A 14381-nucleotide genomic window follows, 5' to 3' on the forward strand; every position below is an offset into this window, starting at 1 on the left:
AGTTTGACAGACGGAAATGCGGCAATCATCGTATTGATACCACGTGATCTGTTCCGCAGTAAGTGGGCGGTGGAGCTTTATCGGCACGAGCGTCATATCAATGTGGCAGCACCACGCCGCAGAGCCGACAATAGGGATCACAAGCTGCCATCATGTCGGGTGCAGTTGTAAGTCTACAATTCTGATAAGTTGTGCATGGCCATTTGCTAAACTTTGCAATAGGGCCGTGAGCCTGTTTTTCCGACTCGCCAGTCGCTGGGGTTGATGAAGAGCAAGCTGAAGGGGGCGGAAACCGGTCACAGCTTGCTTAAACGTAAGAGCGAAGCTCTGACGAAGTGAGTTTCCTGCTTGAAACACGGGTCTTGTGCTATGCTGACTTTTTGCTCCTTTCTAGGCGTTTCCGAGGTATGATACCGTTACAAGGCATCTTCGCAATCCTCCACATCTTTGCCCTAAGCTGATTGAGGTGGACAGAGATCACACGCCGTATCGATGAGGCAAAGCGCAAGATGGGTCGTGTCATGCAAATTGCAGCTTTCTCCCTCGCCGAAGTGAGCTATGCTGTTGGCGGAGATATCGGATACCAAGTGCAAGAATCGGCCAAGCAGGCCAGATTCCGGGTCCGAGCGAAGCAAGAGAACGTTTCTGGTGTCTTTCTTCCGCAATTCGAGAGCTATACCCAGGAGGGTGTCAATGACTTCGCCTTGACTGGACTCGGCAAGGGAGGACAGCAGATTCAGCGATGCAGAGAGACCTATGCTCGGGCTGTGGAGACCTTGGTCGAATTGGCCAGTCTTCAGGTACGTAAACCGCGATGGGGAACGAGTGAACTCTAGCTAACTTTAACAGACCGCATTCTTGATTTTGGATGAGGTTATTAAGGTCGTCAACCGAAGAGGTAAGACGGGCCAATGCTTGTATGGCTGACGAATATGGACCTGCTAACGCTCTTTGAAACCAGTAAATGCAATGTATGCGATCATCACATAGATGCCAAGATGCTTATGGTCTCGTTCTGACGTTTTCTAGTGAGCATGTTATCATTCCTCGCACTGAAAACACTATCAAATGTTTGTCACAACCTTTTACCAAAATTTGCCTAAAAAGACTCACACTGAGACAGATATCAATTCCGAGCTTGATGAACTTGATCGCGAAGAGTTCTACCGCCTGAAGAAGGTCTCTGGCAAGAAGCAGAGAGATACTGCCGCAGCTGACGCCGAGATTCTTGCAGCTCGGAAGAAGCAGGAAGCTGAAGAAGCGGCGGCGGGCGGATCTGCTCCAGCGAAACCGGAACCAGAAGCAGAAGCTGCCGACGTCCTCGGGGAGAATGAGGACAACGATGTCATTTTCTAAACCTTACCTGTTCATCCATCTGTTACTACCTTGACCAGCGCAGCCTTAGCACTTAGTATTTGTATCATGATTTATTATGCCTACAATCTCTGAACCTATATGGGAATCACGTCTAGTCAGCAATATGTCCCGAGTATATAGTTTGCAAATTTCAGTGGTCCTGTTCTCCACTAGAAAAAGATTACGTGAAGACTGCAAAGGTATTGTAGCATTAAAGCGGTATGATCTGATGCTTCACCAAAGGGATGATGGGCGAACAGCTGAGGTATCAGTGCATTAAAATCATGTTGACGAGGCAACATAAGCGACAACTACTGTCTCTGGTAGGTGACCCGAATTGGCTTGTTCTGCTCGCCCATCGCCATGCCCGATGTAGCCTCCTTGGCGCTGATGGCGCCAACTTCCGTTTCATATTCCACAAAGGCGATACCCTTGCGACCAGGTACCAAACGAACTTCTTGGAAGCCTTCGAAACGGCCAAAGATTTCGGTAAGACTCTCTTGGCTGGCATCGTCGGGCAGATCCCGCAAGAACAGAATCTTGTTGGGAGGCAGGTACTCGTCGGGAACCACTGTAGTTGCAGCGCCTGTTGTGGGCTTGAGACCAGTACCCTTTGTCGTCTTTGCGGGGCGGGCGACATCTGCGGCGGTTGCGGCGGGACGCTTGAGCTTCTTCTGGGCCTCGAGCGCTTCGTGTGCTTGTTTCCGCTCTGTATTGATTTGAGTCACATTAGCATGACTATTCTGGGGTAGAAAACGAAGAATGGGGAGAAGTGAAGATTGTACTACATACCTTTCTCAGCCAGGCGTTTCCGCTTGTGAGCCTCAAGCTCTTCATTTCCACCCTCACGGAGAACGGTCGCGTCACTCTTGGTCTTTGCATAGTCTAGAACCATGGGCTTGTCAAAGAGTTCGAAGCCGTTGACGTCCTCAATAGCACGAGTCGCAGCTTCGACACTATCGAAGACGACGAATGCTTGCCCCTTGGCTTTCAGGTTCTTTTTGGCAACAATTTCGACCACATTGCCGAACTCTGAGAAGATCTCTTCGAGCGCGACCTTGAGTTGCTCAATCTTGATGCGCTCCTCTAGATTCCGAACCTATTCTCAGTGCAATGAATATGTCAGTCTATGGGCAGCGCACAAGTCGAAAAATCGCGGAAGGAAGCGAGCTCCTCTGTCGAACATACGTAGACCCTATGGCGCGAGATTAGCTTCGAGTTGGCAATATACGGCCGGATGACTTACGTGGAATTAGGCGGAACACCCCCTGCTGATTCAATTGTGGCGGCCATGGTAGTGACTGTGATGAAGTCGTGCTGGAGTTAATGATGTCGGGGAGTTCGAACAGGACCTTTAAAACGCGGAAAGACCATTTGAGGCAGGTCTCCAAATGAAATTTGAGAAATGATTTATATATTCAAACCTGCACACTCATTACATGGACCAGCATCATTGGTCTAGTGGTAGAATTCGTCGTTGCCATCGACGAGGCCCGTGTTCGATTCACGGATGATGCATCTCTTTTTTCCTTCGGGGAAGTCACCCGTAGACAACCCACCGGTGGCACTAGCCAGATGTGCAAGCTTTGTTCTCACCATATCGTGGGATATGGAAATACGGTTTTTGAAATTCTCTTCACTTACTGTGAATTTTAATCGAACATCAGTCTTTCGTCGCTTATGGAAAACGATGTTGCTCGGTGTGATGTACTGTTATCGAAGGCAAGTAATGGGGCCTAGGAAACGACCTGTCGAGCAGGGACCAAATACTCCGAAAAATCGTAAGCGAGTTGACTAGACATCACAAGGGTCAAGAGTAATGTATTGGAGTTGCATTTAGATCCTGGTCAAAGCATCCCACTCATAATTTATATACTCTTCTACGTCACTAGTCACAGAATATGGAAATCCTTCCTGAGTATTTCTTCACTCTCACTCAACAGGTAGCAGCGTGGTCCTCAGTTCCGCCACCTTTGGCTTCAAGTGCTTGGGTTGAGCAGACCAGTCTTCATACTTGACTAAATCTGAGCCAACAACTGCAAAAAGATAATCGGCGGCGCAAGCACGGACCTACAAAGAAAGATTAGTAAAGCGCAAATCATCTTAGAGCGCGGTGAAAGCATACTCTCGGGAAAGGATGAAGCAAGATGCCAGTCAGCTTCTTTAGAACATCGGTACGCAATGAGTCAACTCGCGAGAGCGCTGCGTAGACCTTGACAGAAGACTCCAGTCTTTGGATGCTTGTTGATCGGGAATGGAATTTCTGTACCAAGACGAAGACTTCTCGCAACACGGCATCATACTCCGATTGATCTGGCACCACAAAGCTGTCAATCAAGAATACGAGAAAGTCAACCGCAGGAATTGCGTAGCGGTCGTCTTGAAGGTTCGAACCGAGAACAAGAGCAAGATCTTTGAGTGTATCAGTCAATAAAACCTGCTGACTCGCAGGGTCGTGTGAGACCACAAATCCGATAAAAGCTGAACGTGTTGCGCGAATGAGACCGTCAGCGCCCGCTGTTGCTGATGTGATAAAACCTTGCAGCAAAGGTCTGCGTAGCCATTCGAGAGAGTAAAGCGTGAGTAATTGCTCAAAATACTCTGTCGAGGACACATTGCTGAAATGCTCATATTTTCTGCTCACGTTAGTTATTAGCCGAGCAGAGTTTTTAGACTTGTGCAAGTACCTTTGCATTGCAGGTAGATCCAAATTATTCATCTCCCAGACTTGTTGCAGGCAAAGCCAAGCACGCAGTCTGACCTTGTCAAGCTTCTCGGTGGACAGACGGCATAAACTACCCACTAGTCTTCTGACAAGTGGTGAAGTACATGGTAGCGGAGAATTCGGTTGCAGGAGAAGGCTCACTGCGCTGATGGCTTCCACTCGAACCAGCGATCCGATGTCGCCTCGTCTATCTGTAGTGTAATCGTTGAGATACTCCAGGACATTCTCTGCGATCTCATCTACTATGACTGTTCCATCCGTTAGCAGTGTGGCCAAAACGCCATCATGAGCAGGGATCATTCATACCAGTGTATGGCAAGATGTTTGCCGCCACGCAACTCACAGCGGCGACCCGTTTCTCGATCAGCTCATCCTTGCCCGAGGATCTGAGTATCTCGCTTACGATTTCCTGCTGGACAGTTTGACATCCTTCAAGCTGCTTGTATACTGCGCCAATAGCAAGAATCTGTCCACGACCAGTAGGCAGCTTGGATGAGGAACGAAGATGATGGATCCAACCCCGCACGGTGTCTTCCTGCTTCGTTGAATCCAGAAGAGGGAAGACTGCGGATAGAGCCTCAGATGCTGTCTCAATGGAGATATCGTCTCTTCGGGAAACGCATAGAGAAAGGACGTGCAGCACACGATTCAGCACTGGATCGGAAGGACCTGACATCCCGGTAGACTGGACGACTTGGGAAAGTGATGTAATCAGTTTAGCTGATGCCTCCGAAGTTAGCTCAGGGCGGAAGCTTCGGAGAGTCAAATCATTGTCCGTAGGTCCAGACGGTGACACGAATACCTCCCACAATCTGCCCACCTGGAGCGCAACAGCCTTCGCCTCTGTCGAGTCCCTAAGATCTGGCGACAACATCCATTCATTCAGATAAATATCAACCGTAGCAGCCAGAGAAAGCATGCAACCATGTCGCGACTCAACATCGCTTCGAGCCAATCCGGGTAGTTTAGCAAGTAATCTATCCATGACCACCTGGATTGATGCAAACTTTTGCTGCTTGCTTAATATACCAACGGCTTGGGCGGCATGTCTTCTGGACTCGGCGTCGGGTGAGCAAATACCTCGCCACTGCAGCAGAGTCTCAACCAAAGGAGCCCAGTACAGTTGGTCCAAACATGCGGTGGCCTTGGCAACTTCTATCATCGCCCTGGAACGGCGCGCAACGGCGTGATAATCCACCACCTGAACGAGAAGGATGCCTTGTCTGATAGTGTCCGGATGACGACCGACCAGTTCTTGTAACGCGGCGGAGGCTCCGCGCCGAATATTGCCAGAAGGATCCACGCACGCGGAACTTACAAGCTCAACAGCAAGCTTCTGCAAGACATCAACTTCTGTCGAGCCTGAAAATGCCGGAATAGTCTGGCTTTGGAGGGCCTGCAGCTCCGAGGTGAGATATTTCCGTGACAAGGCCCAGACTCCGAAGCACGCAGCATCACGGACGCCTGTTCCAACAGAACCACCGGTGGATGATCTTTGCTCGAATCCAAGGCCAGCAACAAGCGATTGAAGAATCTCAGGCAATTGTTTGGTTGGGGGTGCGCGGCGAAATAGAAGATGAGATAGGGTAAGCATAAGCCCTTGCCAACGTTGAGCATCAACTCCACTCAGATTACGCTTGAGAGAATGCAATCCTGCACGACGTGCCTCAAACGCGGTAATCAAAGTGCCGTCCTCCTTCTCGTAGAGAATGTTCTCTCCTAAGGAGCCAATGACGGCTTCGATGATCTCTGTACCCATTTCTGGCTCGAGTCTCAAGGTGATGACACTGAGAGCTTTACTCGCAGCAAAACGCACAGGTGTGTCTTTGTCTGCCAAGGCATTCAAGAAGTGGTCAATAGCCTCCTCCAGAATGCTAGACAACCTGTCATCGGCCATGCTGCTGTTTCCTCTCTCACTTAGGGATAGGGCCATGACTGTAACATTGCGCAAAATCTTTACGACAATTTTCCGAGCTGATGCTGAGGTCTGAGCAACCGTTGAGACAAGCGTGATCCCTTGCACGATCCTCAGTGTTTCATCGAAGATAGTCTGCAATAAGGGAGCCAGGTCTTCGAGTTGACCTGAGCCGACGAGACGGGCGATGAAGGACAGAATACCAATGCAGGAGTAGACAGACGGTATTTCTTTCTCATCAGACGGGTTGATTGTCGTAAAAGCCCACCTCATCGACTTTGTTAGGAATCCCAGAGCCTGCATATCCCCACGTAACACAAGCCGCGCTAGAAGGGCAGTCGCAGCCTCGCGTTCCTTGCCGGACACATTGATGTAATGAACAGCGAGCGATAACAAAGATCTCGCCACCATCGGGGTGTGGTCTGGGAGTTTATCCAGCTCCTTCAAATTGTCAAAAGGCACAGGAATGTCGTCAGACGATAACGAGGCCAGGTCAAATGGCGCTAGTAGAAGATGTGAAAGCCAGACAAGCATCACATAGCGTTCCTGCCATTGCAGACTTCGTGACTCCGTCAAACTGGTTTCTGTGGTCTCATTCGCATCATTTGGGTTGTCCCACTCAACAAAGGCGCGCAACATCGAGTCCAAGTATTTCGGTTCATTGTTGAAGAATCGGCTTATAACTTTCACTCCACGAACTTTGCAAAAAGTATAGAGAAGTCGGCAGATTGCCCGTGGTAGCGGGTAGAAAGCAACTTTCCGAGGGCCCTGTGTGGGTTGAGAGCCATATTCTCCGCGGTGCCTCACCAGATAAGCCAAGAATGCATCCACTAATGAAGGGAGCAACTTCTGCAAATATGGGTCCAGAAGCTGAGGCCACTCTTGAAAAGGCTCAAGCTATCAAGTAATGTCAGCTCTGGTGATATGAACAATTCTCGTCTATGTTTGACAGCTACGGTGCTCACCAGTGCCACCAGCTTCTCTGTTTTGGATGCTTCAGCCCATTTGCGTGGGGTTCGGTGAGAGGTAGCTTCCGGCACAGTCTTCCAGAGCAACTTTGGCAGCCGACTGGAGAACTCGGCCACAAGATGATTTGACGCTCGCTGGAGCTTCACATCACGATCCTCCGCGGCGTCCATGGCGTAATACTGGGTGGTCGATGTGCGTGATCAATACCTCCTGAATTGGTTGCCAGCAAATGCGTCAACACTGATGCGGGTCAGGTCATGTGACATCTTAGTCGGAGCTACATAGTACTTATGCCAGAAGTAACTATCCATTTTAGTTCAATGGACGGCCAACATTTTGGGGAAATCTTGTCATCTTCCGTCATATAGGGCCCGAGGTGGACTCTTCATGGACTGAATTTGAAATTTTTCGATGCGCGAAATGCCGCCTATACCGTGAAAGTATTGATATGTTTCGTACCATGATGCCGTGTTGGTGTCACAAGCTCATTGCAAGTTGACCCGCCGTTGAGGGGGATATATCAATTCCAGCCCTGTCTCAAGAACCCAATCGAAGTTAAACTACCTAACCCTGCACCCCGCTCATACGGTATCTACAAAGTGATGTCTCTTTACGAGGACCCCTAAAATCACAAGTCCTCGTCGATGATTTCCTCCTTTCCTGTCGGTGGGTGAGCAACGCCCACTACGTCAGGGTAGCGAGTCGCGAGTCGTATCATTGTGCGCCGAATATGAATGACGGCAATTGCCACAGCAAGAGCATTCCACACGTCCTGACTATCTTTGGACATGTCAAACTGGCCCATGTACTTCACATGAGAGTCTCGCTCGGGTTCCCAGATCGGAGAACTAGGATCAGTGTCCACCGAAAGTATCACGACAATGGGGCCGCAAATGCAGAATCCTATCAAAGTCGGCCAGTATGGATTTTCGACATTTGCAAACATTCTCTGATGCTCTCGACCCAGATATTCCATTTTCTCAGTAGCTCGCTGAACAACAGATAGCGTCTTTTCTCCGGGCCGCTGAGTCGTCACGGCGTAGGCGGACTTTGTCTCGCGGGTTTCTGTCAGGCCGGCATCAGCAATGGCCCAGCGAAGGTACTTTTTGATTGCTTTTCGAGCGACATCCTGAGGACGCACGGTGAGGATCCGACAATCTCGTACGTGGCCTGGAGCTCGGAGAAGGGCGTGAAAGGCACGAATGGCGTGAAATCTTGGCCTTGCATGGACAGTGAATGCAAAGTCATTGTTGTCGAGCTCGCTTTCTGTACTCGGAAAAAGTGAATCGGGCAGCGTGGTGAAGTCCCTCTTCCAAATCGGTGGGAAGAGTGGAAAGCAGCCACGAGTGGCTAGATCAAGATACAGCGCTTTCTCTTCATCTCCCATCTGAGCGTTCTTGGGAATCTTGACTGCTTTGGCCATGCGTTTCGCTTTCTGCCGACTCAAGATAAACACTACGTCGTCGCGCTCGGATCTGTGTATGGCACCGGGCATGTCATCCTCGTCGCTGTCTTCGCTGTCATCGTCATCGACATAATTACGATCACCTTCATCGAAGCTCTTTGCTCTCTTTGCTCTCTTCCGCTTCTTTGGATCCCCTGTTCTGTGACGAGAGTTCCGTGACGATTTTTGTGAAGCAAGCGCAGCAGAAATTTGGTTCTTCTGACTGATTCGCACCTCCGACTCGGCCATGTCATTCTGAGCAATGGAATGGTCTGTCGAAGCAGCTGAGACAGGAGCATTATTGTCTGAACTTATGACAGGCCCCTCATAACGGCAACCATCATCTGCAATTCTGACTCGTTTTGCTAGGCGCCCTTCATTCTCTCCATCCTCTCTCTCCTCTGCGTGACCAAACCAAGGTGGACACCCAGTCATGTCTCGTGGCGAGTAGTCTTCGAATGGATCGGCTGGAGGAGGAGGAAGCGATTCTTCTGTTATCGTCCAACTATTACAGATAAATGGGCTATGCGCCGGGCCCTGCTGGGCCGTGGAGGCTTTGCGTTTGTTCGCCATAGTGTAGGTATCTCCGGAAAGGTAGCAGTTTCTTGTACGGGACGCCGATATGGTATCTGGTCTGAATGAAAATATAAATATCGATTTGCGGATGAAGTCTGTCCAGTCAAGCATAGATATGAAGCTTTGTAGGAAAGATAGGCGGGAGTAGACTTTATGTGTCTAGAGGAAGAGGACGGGAGGAGATTCAGAAATCGGGAATTCTGGGAAACATTTACAGTCATTCAACACGATTTGCAAGTGAAATCATTTACAAAGAGAGAAAGCGAGGTCTAGTTTCAGACTGAATGAATTTGGACAAAGCTGGTATAGAAGGAGCACAAAGGACTTGATAAACAAAAGTACAAAGACTTCTTCACACCCAAGACAAAGTATAGGTATGATGACCGACCCAAGTCTTTGTTCAGCCGCCCGTGAATTCTTTGGTAAGTTTCATCCATATGAAAGTAAGTGCAGGTCATGGTCCAAGTTTCAATTAAGCGGGCAATGAAATAGAAAGACACGGAAAAATGTATTCCTCCTTGACTTAATGTCCACTTCAACGTTGAATCACTTGGACAAATAGTCATTCCTCTAAACTGACCCGCAGGATACGTCAGGCTGAAGATAGCAACAAATGTAGGTGGAAAAGTACTGGAATTAGCTGTTTTCCGAGCACGATCCATTGTAATGGGGAAAGTAAGCATGTTTGATTGTTATATGCATCTTTGTTATTCGAGGCTGGAACGATCAAGTCTTTATCCCACACAGGGGCGGTGCAAATGCTACAGAATGACAGCAGCGCGCCTAAGAAGAGTCTTTGCACCAAAGCCATGGGAAAAGGAAACCACTAATGAACACACAAAACTATAAAAAAACTCTTTCACATCCGCCGGCGGAAGCCTCATAAGGATCGTCTCACATTTTCAAGAATTATAACCGTGTTGGATTTCTCTTGACCGTAGTCACTGCATCACACTTCCACACTCCACGGCTGACAGATGAATTCAGATATTTCTATAAACCCAAGAGCCCTGAACTTGTCCAGAGCACGGTGAAGTTACTGCAAACACACCCACAAAGGGAACGAGCTTCTGACCGTAATTCGAAGGCATTGATATCAGTGCCAGAGACTCATGCAATCTGCTTCACCAGCTCTGGGCTTGCGAGGGTGGGGGTTCGGTGCGTAGTGAACCAAACAGGATAGCGATCGAAGAAAGAGAGCGATCGCCTGTTCTTTTGCTCACACGAAGAAGTCACGCAAGTAAAGTCTGAGTCTAGACCACCTGAGGACTCAATTATAAGTGTAATGTAACGGGTATGTAGTGCAGGGAAAAATGAGATGAGAAATTAGATAGAGTTCCAAGCAGCATCTCCAACCGAGCCCCCAATATCCAGGAGTAATCAGGCAAATTCGGCAGTGTATGAGAAGCCGCGGAACTCTTCTTGCATGGCCTGAGAAAGCACTGATTGCACAGGCGTCAAAACAGGAGTCACACTGGTGAATTCCTGGTCGAAGTTGCTGGTGTCCGTGGGACTGCTGATGGTGGGAATGAAAGGAGGAGGAACGCGCTTATGATAGATGTCGTCCCAGTTGATGTTGCGGAAGAATGCATGAGACATCACCTCTTGGGCGTCGGTTGGGCCTGAACCAAGACGCAACTCGGGCTCACGGGTCAACAACTTTTGCAAGATCGAGACAGAATCACGGGGCATGTGGATGGGGTAAAGGGGTTCATCTGCGAGAATGGCATCGTAAATTTCATCCTCATCTTCACCACGGAAGGGGGATTGCTGGAGCAGCATCTGGTAGATCAGGACACCGAATGCCCACCAATCGACAGCACGGCCGTACTTCTTGTCAAGAAGGATCTATAAAAATTCATGTAAATAACTGAAGCAGGAAGAAGGAGGAGCCAGACGAATGAGAGGAGACTGACCTCGGGTGCCATAAATTCAGGAGTACCACAGAAGGTGCCGGTGGTGCATCCGTACCACATGTTCTCTTTGCAGAGACCGTAATCACCGATCTTGATGTGGCCGTCAAGTGTGAGGAGAATGTTATCCAACTTCAAATCACGGTAGATGACACCGTGCTCGTGGAAGTACTTGAGAGCCAGGCAAACTTCAGCAGCATAGAATCTGGAAACTCAATATCAGCATCTTCACATAATCAAGGTCCTATCGCAACCGGACGCTTTGGGGGGAGGGAGGTTCTTACTGTGCCCTCTTAAGCCCGAATTGCCCACGCTGAATGTGCAGCATGAGATCACCACCACTGATGTACTCCATGACAAAGTACACTCGAGTCTCCGTCTGGAAGCAAGCGTGCAGATTCAACAAGAAGGGATGTTGCTCTTTGTTGGCAATGAGGAAAACCCGTTTCTCAGACTTCGTGCTCTCTACTTCGTCGTTCTCGATGATGAATTCCTTCTTCAAGACCTTAATCGCATACAGCTTTCGGGAACTTTTCGTCTCAGCAAGCATGACCTTTCCGAAATTACCTTTTCCGAGGACAGCCAGGAAATTGAAGTGGTCCAATCCAATACGAGTCTTGGATTGTGGTGCAGGAGGCTCCGGCTCCTTTGGCGGTGCCGGAATGCTAGGAGTCATTGGCTGCACGGCCTGTTGAGGTGGCGGCCCAGTAGGCTTCTGCATCGGCGGAGCAGGAGGCTGTTGCTGGAACTGAGCATAATGGTACGGATCGTAACGAGCGTGCGCAGGTGGAGGAGGCTGCTGAGCCTGCTCAGGGGGCGACTCGCTTCAACTGGTGTATCATGTATGAGCCAAATATCTTCTTTTTCTTGAACTTAGGGAATGTCGGACGTACCTGGGGGCTGCGGTTGAGTACGCATCCTGGCGGCAGCATCCGCGGCAGCCTTGGCATCAGAAGTCGCAGAAGGCGACTGCGGAGGCATTGGCTGACGAGCAGCCTGGGCAATCGCTGCAGGTGACTGTGAGGTCAAGTAGGAGTTAGTCGCAGCGCTTACCGCTTCCGCTGATGGCAGTCTGTTGAGTGCGCCGTAGGGGCGGTCGGATGATTTCTGGGGACTGTCTTGAGGGGGCTGCGGTGGGCCACCTGGGCGGAGGGAACGACCGCTGAGACCAGAACTAACAGATGTGGATTTATTATGTTGCTTGGCATGGAGTTGCGCTTCGAGAATCTGATTGGCAACTTCTATCGACATGCCGCAGAAATCTGGCACAAGATGTGTGCAGTGCGCGTGGCAAGTGAGATCACATTCTAGACAGAGGGTCGATAGCAATGAGCAAAGTATCCACGAGGGCCCGGGTGAGAATAGTTTCTTGCGATCTTACCGCTGCAACGTTTGGCATTCTTGCGTCCGAAGGGCAAAAGATAACCACAGTGACAACACCAGTTCGCCGAGAGGTTTGAGAATCCTTCGAATCGATGGGGGATCCGGTGATTGATTCTCTCCTCGTCGGGATCGGTCTCGTAGTTCGCTTTGCTGATACATTTCGTGACCACTTTCCCGTAACACTTTTTGTGGCAGGTGTACTTGCAGTCCGCGCATTGCATGCCGGCGGCGTACTTGAGGAAGTCCCCACACAACGCACAGCGCATGATGTTGTAGAACTGTTGAGTGACGAATTTGTGACCTTGCTTCTCGTGGACTTCTTCCTTTTTCTGACGCACGGCACCTTGTCGATTGAGGCCGATATCGAAGGGGCGACGGTCTTTGAGTTGCTTGGCTGCATGGAAAGTTAGTGTTATCTGCTGGAAGCATCGCCACCCAAATCGGCCTCGGGGCCAATCCTTTCTTACCAAAGCTCATTTGAAGATGAATGCGGCCGAATGGCTCGAGAGCAAACCAGGAATCGATCATCACGGTTGGAGGCGCATTCGGATTTTGACCATGGGGAGCCCCTCCTGGCGCGGCCGAAGCACCAAAGCTACCACCGCTAGGTCCGCCGTGCGAAGAGCCGGGTGAGCCCAGAGGTTGGTTGGGTTGAGGCGTGCCCGAACCGCCCATCTTGTCTGCTGAGACCCATCCAGAAGCATTCAACTCGGTCTCGATCTTTTTGCGACGCATCTCCTCGGCAATATCGGTGACACGCACCCAGAGCATGCCAATTGGGGTGGGGCGATCCCCAGACTTGTCATAGACGGTCAGCTCGACCTCATTGGCCTTGTCGATATCGATGGAGAAGGATTCGTCGATCCATTTGTCATTTCGGGTGGCCTTGGTCCGGGCCTTGATGGTATCCTCCACCTTGACAATGACAAAAGTCTCAGGGCCGCGCGAGAAGCGTGAGCTGGTGGCATGATCAACGTCCTTGACCGCGTGAATTCTCATGGTCAAGAGACCTGTCAAGGGCTTCCGCATATTGGGACTGCTGAGCGACTCGTCTGCAAACAACCAGGTCAGTCACTTCATCACGCCCCGCAGACGCTCGCATGGGGATCGCAAACCCACCATCAGGGGTGTCAGCTGAATCAATGTCGACATGAAGATCCTCGTAGCGCTTGAGTGCTTGCTTCAGCAATTGGATCTTCTGGTTGCTCTCCACTCGCCGACTCTCGGCATCCGACCGGCTTCGTCGATCCCCTTCGTCCTGATACAAACGGACCATCTTCTCGATACCGGCCTTGTACTGCTTCTCCACGGTAAGCTTGAACTCGAGCTGGGACAGCATGAGCTGAATCTTCGGCCCGAGGTAAGGAGTATCATATTTGATCAGATCTGGGAGCGACGTCTGGTTAGCGTGTTCAGATGGGTTGCATCCCGGGAGAGCTGTCGACAGGATCCCAGCAACAGACCCTCCCACGCAGACATGTCAAAGGCCTCGAGCATACCAAGTTTCGTGTAATTCGGGCGCGGCTTCGGGATCGGGGCGTATGGTCGGGGATCGTGAAATGGGGCGCCTGAGGGCATCGACCCCGCGCCCTCTTGGGGATACTGTGCCGCATCGCCTTCACCACCGCGATATCCGGTATGATCTTTCGGAGGAGGTGGGGGTCCTCCGGCTTGTTGACGACGCGAATCATGAGGGGAACCTCCACCTTCCCGTTCCATTTGGCGCACCTGGAGCTCGCGCATCTTCTCTTCCAGATAGGCAATGTTCCTGCGGCCATCCCGGATGTTGGCATCGACCTGTTGTAGCACGAGAGCATTGTCGGTCGATTGTCGCATAGTATTTGCGGCAGCGATGAGAGCTTTCTCCCGCTCGATCTTATGATGGACCGAAGCGATCAACTCGTCGCCGTCCATGGTGGGCGAATGGAGGGGGGGTGGCCGATCCAGTAACAACGATCAAATGGGGATGGTGTCAAGATCGAGTGAGAGGAGAGGAAAATTTGGGCAGGGTGTGGGCTGTGCGGGATTGAAGTCTATGATGAGGTCGCGTAGTGGGGAGGGGCGGCCACAAAGACCAGGATATGGGGATGGGAAGTGGAG

General features: G+C 50.5%; 5 protein-coding genes across 5 annotated transcripts; 1 reads left to right on the forward strand and 4 right to left on the reverse strand.

Annotated features, from left to right (window-relative positions):
• Window positions 1–152: 152 nt before the first annotated feature.
• On the forward strand, window positions 153–1356 carry N7539_003841 (H(+)-transporting V1 sector ATPase subunit D; the record flags this gene model as incomplete). Its single annotated transcript, XM_056933443.1, has 8 exons — window positions 153–167; window positions 223–335; window positions 395–405; window positions 475–800; window positions 850–898; window positions 962–971; window positions 1030–1070; window positions 1124–1356. The coding sequence occupies 8 exons, from the start codon at window positions 153–155 to the stop codon at window positions 1354–1356; spliced, it is 798 nt and encodes a 265-aa protein (XP_056790984.1).
• Window positions 1357–1667: 311 nt separating this feature from the next.
• On the reverse strand, window positions 1668–2649 carry N7539_003842 (U1A/U2B'/SNF family RNA-binding protein; the record flags this gene model as incomplete). The annotated part of the gene is made up of 4 exons (XM_056933444.1): window positions 1668–2065; window positions 2149–2455; window positions 2545–2551; window positions 2603–2649. 4 exons carry the CDS (start codon window positions 2647–2649, stop codon window positions 1668–1670), a joined length of 759 nt encoding a protein of 252 aa, XP_056790985.1.
• Window positions 2650–3294: 645 nt separating this feature from the next.
• Window positions 3295–7135, reverse strand: N7539_003843 (tubulin-specific chaperone D; the record flags this gene model as incomplete). Its single annotated transcript, XM_056933445.1, has 5 exons — window positions 3295–3426; window positions 3482–3992; window positions 4044–4329; window positions 4388–6893; window positions 6962–7135. Coding segments are annotated over 5 exons (3609 nt in total), but the record flags the coding sequence as incomplete, so codon positions are not given.
• Window positions 7136–7593: 458 nt separating this feature from the next.
• N7539_003844 (uncharacterized protein) lies at window positions 7594–8982 on the reverse strand (the record flags this gene model as incomplete). Its single annotated transcript, XM_056933446.1, has 1 exon — window positions 7594–8982. One exon carries the CDS (start codon window positions 8980–8982, stop codon window positions 7594–7596), a length of 1389 nt encoding a protein of 462 aa, XP_056790987.1.
• A 2789-nt stretch (window positions 8983–11771) lies between these two features.
• Window positions 11772–14195, reverse strand: pkcA (protein kinase c; the record flags this gene model as incomplete). The annotated part of the gene is made up of 5 exons (XM_056933447.1): window positions 11772–12205; window positions 12280–12675; window positions 12749–13333; window positions 13401–13667; window positions 13745–14195. The coding sequence occupies 5 exons, from the start codon at window positions 14193–14195 to the stop codon at window positions 11772–11774; spliced, it is 2133 nt and encodes a 710-aa protein (XP_056790988.1).
• Between the last annotated feature and the right edge of the window lie 186 nt (window positions 14196–14381).

The sequence above is a fragment of the Penicillium diatomitis genome, assembly GCF_028827545.1.
Source record: "Penicillium diatomitis strain IBT 30728 chromosome Unknown utg000004l_segment0_segment0, whole genome shotgun sequence".
Classification (NCBI taxonomy): Eukaryota; Fungi; Ascomycota; class Eurotiomycetes; order Eurotiales; family Aspergillaceae; genus Penicillium; species Penicillium diatomitis.